General features: G+C 37.7%; 1 protein-coding gene across 1 annotated transcript in view; it reads right to left on the reverse strand.

Moving 5' to 3' along the window:
- Nucleotides 1-7,266, reverse strand: part of LOC129244544 (probable cytochrome P450 4aa1) — a 32,064-nt gene extending 24,798 nt beyond the window's left edge. Inside the window, exon 1 of the mRNA XM_054882231.1 lies at nucleotides 6,963-7,266. Coding sequence (XP_054738206.1) covers nucleotides 6,963-6,980 — 18 coding nt within the window. The 5' untranslated portion in view covers nucleotides 6,981-7,266. The remainder of the gene's footprint in view (nucleotides 1-6,962) is intronic.
- Nucleotides 7,267-9,075: the final 1,809 nt, after the last annotated feature.

Below are 9,075 nucleotides of genomic sequence, written 5' to 3' on the forward strand. Positions count from 1 at the left end.
GATGGGGATTATTACGAGACGCTCGTCTACCGGAGTCAACGACAGTATTTGGCGACGAAGTCTCTCTTCCACAACAAATCCGACACCGAATTTGTGCTCCTTTACATGGCAGCTGTAGTAGACGTCGCAAGGTTATATGTTTTTCTTGCCTTGCCCCGTCCATCGCATCTTTTGAATGGCAGTGATGTCAACCTTTACTCTCACGAGGACATCAACCAGCCGGGTAGAGGCACCTTCCTCATTAAGGGACCATACATGCCCTCAAATCGTAGTCCTTAGTTCGTTTGCAGGGGTCGTCATGAGTATAAGAAGTTCTCATTCGAGGCTTTGTTGTCTTTTAATTGAGGGGGTCCCAAACCCAACCAACAACCAACTATTTTAGGATGCTTCGCCTTTTCACGTTGGTTCACTCCCGAACGGGAGTTCGAAAGTTACCTAAAGGATACTTGGGCTAATCCCGGAAATTGTGAGCTGCTTGAACCATATGTAGATGAATCATCCTGACCATTCCCAAGTGAATGGCAATCAGTAACTTTCCCCACTTGCGTGGACTTCTACACATGGAACCATCCTAAAGAAGACTATTTAACTGGAAAAACCGGATCGAACAATCATAAACATGGACTTAAAGCCTTCCATGCACCTAATGGGTTGGTGCAAAGTCTTGTATGTGATCAGATATTTCACAGGGTTTCGTTACATCCAGCACCAACACAGAAAAGGCATTGAAAGTAATCAGTCACCTCTACTCAAATCGTTCTTTTTTATTTTAGCAAGTAAACTAAGCGAATCAAGAAATACAGTTTGAAGAAATTGCAAAGCAATAACTGCTTCACTCGGCTTAAGAAAGCATTAAGTTACATTTATATTATAAGGTTGTCAAAAAAGTCTTGCGGTATTTTTATTGAATTTTCAATTGTTCATAAAATTATTATTTATTATTGAGATTCCTATCTGCCTAATAATGTTTATTAAAAAGTTATTCAGCCTTATCATTGAGTTCGTCGTAGCGAAGTTAGAAAACGACCCTCCACTATGGCTACGGAAAATTTACTTTCACTGACTCCATGGGAACTCGAAAAAAGTGCTGCAAAACTCGAACGCCAAATTTTGATGTATCAACACCAGCGACAAATAAATTTTACTTAGTCCAACACGCAGCAATGACTGAAATATATCCAAATGGGAGTGAATACAACCAGCCATTCTAGCTTTGTGCTTATGCGGATGCTACGCTTATTATGGCGAAGAGCAGAAGTGATTTAAAGAGTGCGTTTTTAAAACTAGAAAAAATAATGCGAAATACTGGGCTAAGCATTAACACAGAGAAAATGCCTGCCGATCGGAGACTATGCATTCGAGAATTTGCATTCAAGAATTTATCTATCTCGCTATCAAAATATTAGCCAAAAAGGATACATCATTGACGATAAATGATAGAGTTTTAGCAACAAATCAGCCTTACTTTTCTCATTTGAAGCTGCTTAGGTTAGATTAGGTTGACCTGGCTGGCTGAAAGCCATCACATAGACCTATTGGTCCTTAGTGGTACCAGATGGAGCTTGACCCTTACGTTTCCTTGTCGTAGGCTTCTTGTAATAAGCCTGCGTCTTTTGCGAATCTTAGTAAGCTCTGAAGCTCTAACCCCGAAAGACATTTTAACCACTCATATTGTAGACCTCCTAAACATTTAATTCGAGTTCTAGCTAATGCAGGGCAAGAACATAGAAGATGTTCGAGAGTTTCCTTCTCTGTTATTTAGTTCATTGAAAAATCTGCAGCTATCAAATTGTAGCCTGTCAGTATACCTACGATAGTTTTGCCGTCCTTTCTGGACAGGGCTAGTACGTTCTGAGCGCACATCATTTTCGCGGTTTTAAAAGTGGCTAGATCATTCCACCTCCTGTCTATCCGTGTTTTCATGTCTGCAGTGATGCCATTGTATTTTTTTCTCCTTTTTCACTTCACTCGGGAGCATAGGGCCTCGGCAAGACTCAGTGTTGCATTGGTTTCCTTAATCTATTTTGCTTTCTGACAGGGTAGGTGATTAGCCTGCCGCTACCAGTCCTAAGTAGTGGAAATGCCCAGCTGTCGTTTTATAGGAACAAGGCCTTCTTACTGCTTGAAGCGCCGCCATCTGTGTGTCACATGTTTCTGGCAGAAGGATTACACAGATGGTTGAGGACTTCGCTAAATTTGGTGTGTCTGCGCTATTACCGCGAGTGGCCGCTTCCTCTCGCTGGCACCACTGATGTGTTACTGTCTGTTTTTCTTTGTTTTTTGTTTGTTTTAGCAGCCACAATGCAAATAATGCTCAGACTATTGTGCGGGAGTACGGATGGAAAGGTTAAGTTTTTGGGGTTGAGGAATGGAATCGGAGGATTTTCATTTTTATTTCTATAGAAACAGGGAAAGTAGGTAAATGGATGTCATTAGGATGTTATTTTATACCGTATTTAAAGGTTTCAGTATGTCGTTTTCTTGTTCGTTGAAAGTAAACAGCGATTTTGGCAATATCATCTACAATTTCGTTTAGAAGTGTAACCGTCTGCTTGCGGCTAGTCTCTCTATGGCTTCCCAGGTCCTCTCTAGGGCTTCCCTGGACTAAGAAGCTGCTTAAGTCTAAATTATTTCCTCGCGACCAAAAGTTTAGGATATACAAAACCTTGGTCCGCCGCGTGCGTACCTACTTTGGTTGCGGACTATGGACGCTAAAAACTACTGAGATTAATCAGCTAAGCTAAAATTTGAAAGAAAAATATTGCGAAAAATATATGGGCCTGTAAGCCTGCAAGACGGTACCTAACGAATTAGATCAGAATTAGATTAGAAGATGCGGGATCTCCGTATTGGTTCGGTGGACCAATGAAATGAGAAAAGACGGATCAGGTCGGCAGCCGTTATTCTGAGTTAAAAGATTGTATCTGGGAATGGATTGCAGGCAGGAGAAAAATGGCTTTGGTTGTGCGCAGGGCTGATATTAAAAAAATTGCCCTAGAAAAGCATCGACACACCGGTTGAACAACTTCCTTAAACGATCTGAACTGTATCTAAGGAGATCAACAACATTGTTTAAGCTGGAAGACAATGAAGTTGTTAAGCGTGCACTTGCGCTTAAGCTTTTTGTTGATGGCAATAATTTTTCGAAATACCAACTCTCCAACATGATTGCTATGGATGAGGCCGCGGTATTCCTAGGCCAAGGAGCTCAAACGACAGTTCACCACAAGACTTCTTCGTTAATTTGCATTCCTTCTACCGGTTACGATAGTTCACGTGGTGCCTGTATTTTGGCGATTCGTCTAGATGGCAAGAAAGTATAATGTTTTAAATCACTAAAGACGAAAAAGACCAGATTCAACGTGTTTCAGGGAGTTTATGTCATTGAAAGGGAAAAAACTTGGTGCACCCAAGCAGTTATAAGAAAGTGGGTCGGTTTTATGCTGCCATCACAGTTGAGGGGTCAGAATAGAGGATTACTAGTTTGGGATTCAGCCAGTACTCACCGCGCTAAAGACATGAAAAGCTTTCTTTCTGAGAGGAAGATTGATCAAATAATGATTACGGCAGGGATGGCTGGTTACCTCCGGACACTTGGCATTGCAATAAACAAGCCATTCAGGGATCATTTGCGTATGGAAATCAATGAATATATTGAAAACAGAATGGTGAGAAATCATCGAGGTAATTTTGTAAAACCAGGCTTACAGGAAGATGTGAATTGGGTAAAAAATTCATGGAACAAAATGAGTGATACTGACGATTCCAATGCACTACGAACAGATTACTTAGACAAGAAGTATTCATTTAACGATAGCTAAATCGCAAGACTTGAAAGATTCGAGCCAATGATTTAAGAGGCGATGGATTTGGAAGAAAATCTGAATATAATTCAGAATTTATTCACGACGATGTTCCAGAAGAAGATGATATGAATGTAATTGATTAAAAATTTGAATTTTTGTATTCTGTGTAAAATAAATATTGAATAAAAATATGGAAATATACTTTTATTTTTGCCCTTCTCCGAAAATAAGCCTCTGGCGCGTATTTTGGCCGAAAAAAGAAAGTACGACAGTGTCTCATTTTCGGAAAAAGACGGTAGCAAAAACGAAACTGTGAAAAGATTTTAAAAATCTCAGAGGGTAAGAAGGACACGGATACATGTTTGGAGTGTCCAAGGAGAGAACTACTCGGAAGGCAGTTGAATTACGCTCTGTTGGAGGCCGAAGAAGACGAAAGAGATGGCGCAGAAAGAGATGGCTTAAAAACGTGGAAGTTGAGCTTGAAAGCGTTAAACGTGCAGCGGTGAAAGGAGATAGCCTTAGATAGAGAGAGATGGCGCAAGGTTGTGTATGAAGCAATGGTTCGGTAAGGAGTGTGATGCTAAAAAGAAGATAACTTTTAACCTTTAACTGTCATTTTCATTTCAATTTTCAAAACTTGGTTTCTTCTCGCTCTCAAGCGCGCGATAGAAAAAATATATGTTTTTTATTTTAGTTTATTCCGGCAAAAATATTTGCTACAAGGTATGAGATCGACTGGAAAATGATGTGGAATATAAACTTGAGAATTATAAATTTGAATTACACATCTCTGAAAAGGTGGGAATTCAGTTCGTGGGATAATGTAAGGCATTAATATGCCAAATATAATTTTCACAGAAGTTTGCGATCAAGTCAAAGCGAATCTAATAAAGCGGGTGTTGATAAATCAGCACGGCTACGAGTTTTGGGTTCCGATGTCGTGAGAATGAGTAATATTCGTTCTCTGAAACTGTAGGATATTTACAGATTTGCCAAAGAATCAAAGAATATGGAAAATTCTCACAGGACTAACTATCTCTATCTCTGTCTCTATTCTTTCCTACCTCTTTCTCTGATACTTTTCTACTTCCCTCCTTGACTATCTACCCCCTTTACAGAGTTTTAAATACAATGGGCTTTTTGGCCTGAGTGTTTTAGGAGCCACCAAATCTCCTGGTGCTCTTTGGCTTGACGTTTTCAAATTTCAATTCAAATCAGCTGATTTGTTTTTTTTTTTTCTTTCGCCGTGTCCATGTGGCTGTCTGCCCGAAAGAAACAAGGCGAATTAATTATTTGTTTTCTAAATTCCCAATACTTTGCTTTGACAATCAAACGTACAAAACATTGTTGTTGGCCTAGTGCCACCACCTTTAATGAATGCGCCGTGGAACAAGTCGAAATTTATGTTAGTAACACAAATGTTTCATGAGTTTTCGAAGAGTTAGAAAGTATTTTAAATACCACCACTCTAAATTTATCAAAGGCTGGTGAAATATTTTTCTGCTGTTTGTTTTGAAGTTTTTAAATAACGGGTAATTTTTTAGCTATTATCTTTTTAAACAGTTGGTTTAAATAGCTGACGCACGTTTCGTGTTTTGTTTCACTGTCAAACATCTTCAGTTTGGTCTATAATTTAACCATGAATCGTCTTACAAACGAACAACGCTTGTAAATCATTGAATTTTATTATAAAAATGCGTGTTCTGTTAAGAAAGTTTATCGCGCGCTTCTTCCATTTTATGGTCAGTTTAATCGAAGCGGCTATTCGAGCTATTGTGACTAAATTTAGAACCAAATTTACATTATTGGACATCAAACCACGAACACGTAGAGTGCGAACTGAAGAAAATATCGCAGCTGTATCGGCCAGTGTTAATGGAGACCATCAATTATCGATTCGTCGCCGTTCGCAGCAATTGGGCCTCTGTTACTCAACAACGTGGAAAATTTTGCGAAAGGATTTAGGTGTGAAGCCTATCAAAATACAGCTGGTGCAAGAATTGAAGCCGAACGACCTACCGCAACGCAGAATTTTTGGTGAATGGGCTCTTGGCCCATTGGAAAGTTGGCCGAAGATCCACTTTTTATCGAAAAATTGTGTTCAGCGACGAAGCTCATTTTTGAATCAATGGGTACGTAAATAAGCAGAATTGTCGACTTTGGAGTGAAGATCAGCCAGAAGAATTGCAAGAGCTAGAGCTACCAATGTATCCAGAAAAGGTTACAGTTTGGTGTAGTTTATGGGCTGGAGATATCATTGGACCGTACTTCTTCAAAGATGCTGCGAATCGTAACGTAACTGTGTATGGTGAGCGCTACCGTGAAATGATATCCAACTTTTTTTTGCCCAAAATGCAAGAGCTTGACTTGCACGACATGTGGTTTCAGCAAGACGGGGCCAGATGCCACACAGCACGCGTAACAATGGACTTGTTGAGAGGCGAGTTCGGTGAACATTTTATTTCACGTTGGGGACCTGTTAATCTGTCAATTGGCCACCCAGATCGTGCGATATAACGCCTTTAGATTATTTTTTGTGGGACTATGTTAAAGCTCATGTCAATTCAGACAAGCCTGCTTCAATTAACGCATTGGAAGACAACATTAAAGCATTTATATGTGAGATACCGGCCGAAACATTGGAAAGAGTATGCCAAAATTGGACTAAGCGGATGGACCGTTTGAAGAGCAGTCGCAGTCAACATTTGCATGAAATAATCTTCAAACATTAAATTATATGGACTGTACTATCGATTTAAATAAAAATTTTATGCAGTTTTCTGAATTTTACGTGCGGTTTTTTGAAAAACTTTACTATAGCTCTTAAAAAATCACCCTTTACTTGCATGTGTGTGAGTGTGTGTGTATATTTGTATAAAAACTTAAAGATATTTTAATTTTAATTTAAATTTAATTTATTTTATTTGGTAATTTTTTTTACATTTTTGATTTATTATATTTTATTTACTTCTATTTTTTAAATTTTTTAAAATTTTTTTATTTTTTTTATTTTATTTTATTTTTGTTATTATTTTTTAATTATATTTTCTATACATTTATAATTTTAAAACGCAGTCAAATGTCCCAAATCCACTGATAAATTAAGTCCACTCGTTACTGAAAATATTCATAATCTTGCACTGCCATAACACTCACCATTTTTTGTATAAGCATTTTCGTGCTTATTTGAAATATTTTTTTTTTGTGTGAACTATGAAAATTTTTTAAAACTTTTTCAAAACTGTTAATTAAGTTTCAGTTATTTTATTTCTATTTCTCTTCAGGCTTGAGTGCCCAGTATTTTTCATATCAATTAACTCAAATCATTTAATTAGCACATTTCTCAATTATTCAATAATTCCTTTTCACTTAAGTTATAGAAAATCAGTTTCGTTTTTAGAGTTTGCCCTTTTTTAGCTGCGTTGCGTCGTTTCTTAGGCTCGCTAACTTGTTCGTACAATACGCGGCGACTTTAAGGCTTTAAATGAACTACAGTACCCGGCATTGCTCTTATTTATAACCCCAAAAAAATCTACGAAATATCTCAGCAGCAAGCGAAGCAGCGGCAACAAATACAATACAGCGACGAAAGTGTGCATTTGTACTTATACCAACAAGTACTTACACTCGTGCCTGTATGAAGGTATGTTTGTAAGTAAGTAAGTAAGTAAGTGAGTGTAAATAAAACACAACTTCAACGCGCTAGCTGTATGTGAGGAGGAAGAGCGCCGTCATTTGCCGCAATTTATTTCGCGCGTGCGTGCGTGCTAGTGGGTACTTGTGCGTATGAGCAACATGCGGGCTGTACAGAGTGGCGGCTCTCCAGTGAGCGAGTATCCCCTTAACAATGTTAAATTATCACATTTGCAGGAAGAAAATTTTAGTTTTCACGACATTTTACGGCATGTTCATACCCACATGGCTGCTATTGTGGACTTACAGATACAGGTATCACGGACTTCACACATTTAATTAGTTGTACGGGAGTGAAATGGAAATTGAGATATAAAAAACAACAATGCCGAAAATTTACGCTTGTAGATTACAATCAACAACATTAAAAGGCATTTAGCTCTGCGCTCGTACATTTTTTTATTTACAATTTTTTTTCCTCAAACTCATTGAGACAGTTGGGATTACAATTGTTTGTATAAATTCTCAATTAGAATTCATTCTGCATGCCCGTATATATGTACTTATACATACATACATACATATATACATATATGAGTATGCACGTATGCAAAACGATTTAAATTGGAATAATAAACGCTGAAAATTTGGTAATTTTTATTTTGCATTAATTAAAATAAGCAGTGTAAAGGAATATTTCGACCTATCTCCACTTATACGTATGTATGTGTGTGTGTGTATATATAGAGACGAAAAATATTTCTTCAAAAAAGCAACACTCAGCATCACTACTGCCTAAATTTTTACACCCTACGAAAACCTGGTCGTAGATGGTTTTTGTGTAGCATTAACTTTAGCAGGGTGCTGCCACCTGTTTCGATTTGAAAAAAGAGTAAGTTATTAAATAAACAAACATAAGTATTACAGCATGCGTATCGAAGCAAATATTTTTAAGAAAAATTTATTCCAAAACCAACTTTTCTTGATTGCGTTGCCACCAGAATTTTATTGCAAAATAAACAATTGATCAGATATTTTTGTTGAACACTAAGATACATATATCAAATGAAGGAATTTTAAGGGGTTAGGGGTAGTCAGAATTTTCAAAAAATTAGATTTTTTTGCTTTTTTTTTAAGTATAAAAATATTGTGTAAAAATTTTAAGTGAATCCCACAAATAAAGAGTGGTTAAATTTCAAGAGCTGATGGTGAATGTGAACCACACCTAAAAGTCAAGTTTTTTTCTGCATTTGATTTGACATTTTCAATTTCAGACTTACTCAATTTAAACCATGGAAAGACACACAATCGAGCAACGCGTTAAAGTTATTCAGGCTTATTATGAAAACGGGCGTTCAAATCAAAATGCATATCGCGCACTTCGTCAAGAAAATCATCTTCAGTGATGAGGTACATTTTCACCTCAGTGGATTCGACAATAAGCAGAAATGCCGCATTTGGGCAAATGATAATCCAAGAGTGATTGCCGAAAAACCAATGCACCCACAAAGAGTGACTGTTTGGTGCGGTTTATGGGCCGGCGGCATCATTGAGCCGTATTTTTTCCAAAATGAGGTCGGTCAGGCAGTTACTGTGAATAGTGTTCGCTATCGTGAGATGACAACGAACTTTTTAT

Source organism: Anastrepha obliqua, chromosome 4, assembly GCF_027943255.1.
Source record: "Anastrepha obliqua isolate idAnaObli1 chromosome 4, idAnaObli1_1.0, whole genome shotgun sequence".
Lineage (NCBI taxonomy): Eukaryota > Metazoa > Arthropoda > Insecta > Diptera > Tephritidae > Anastrepha > Anastrepha obliqua.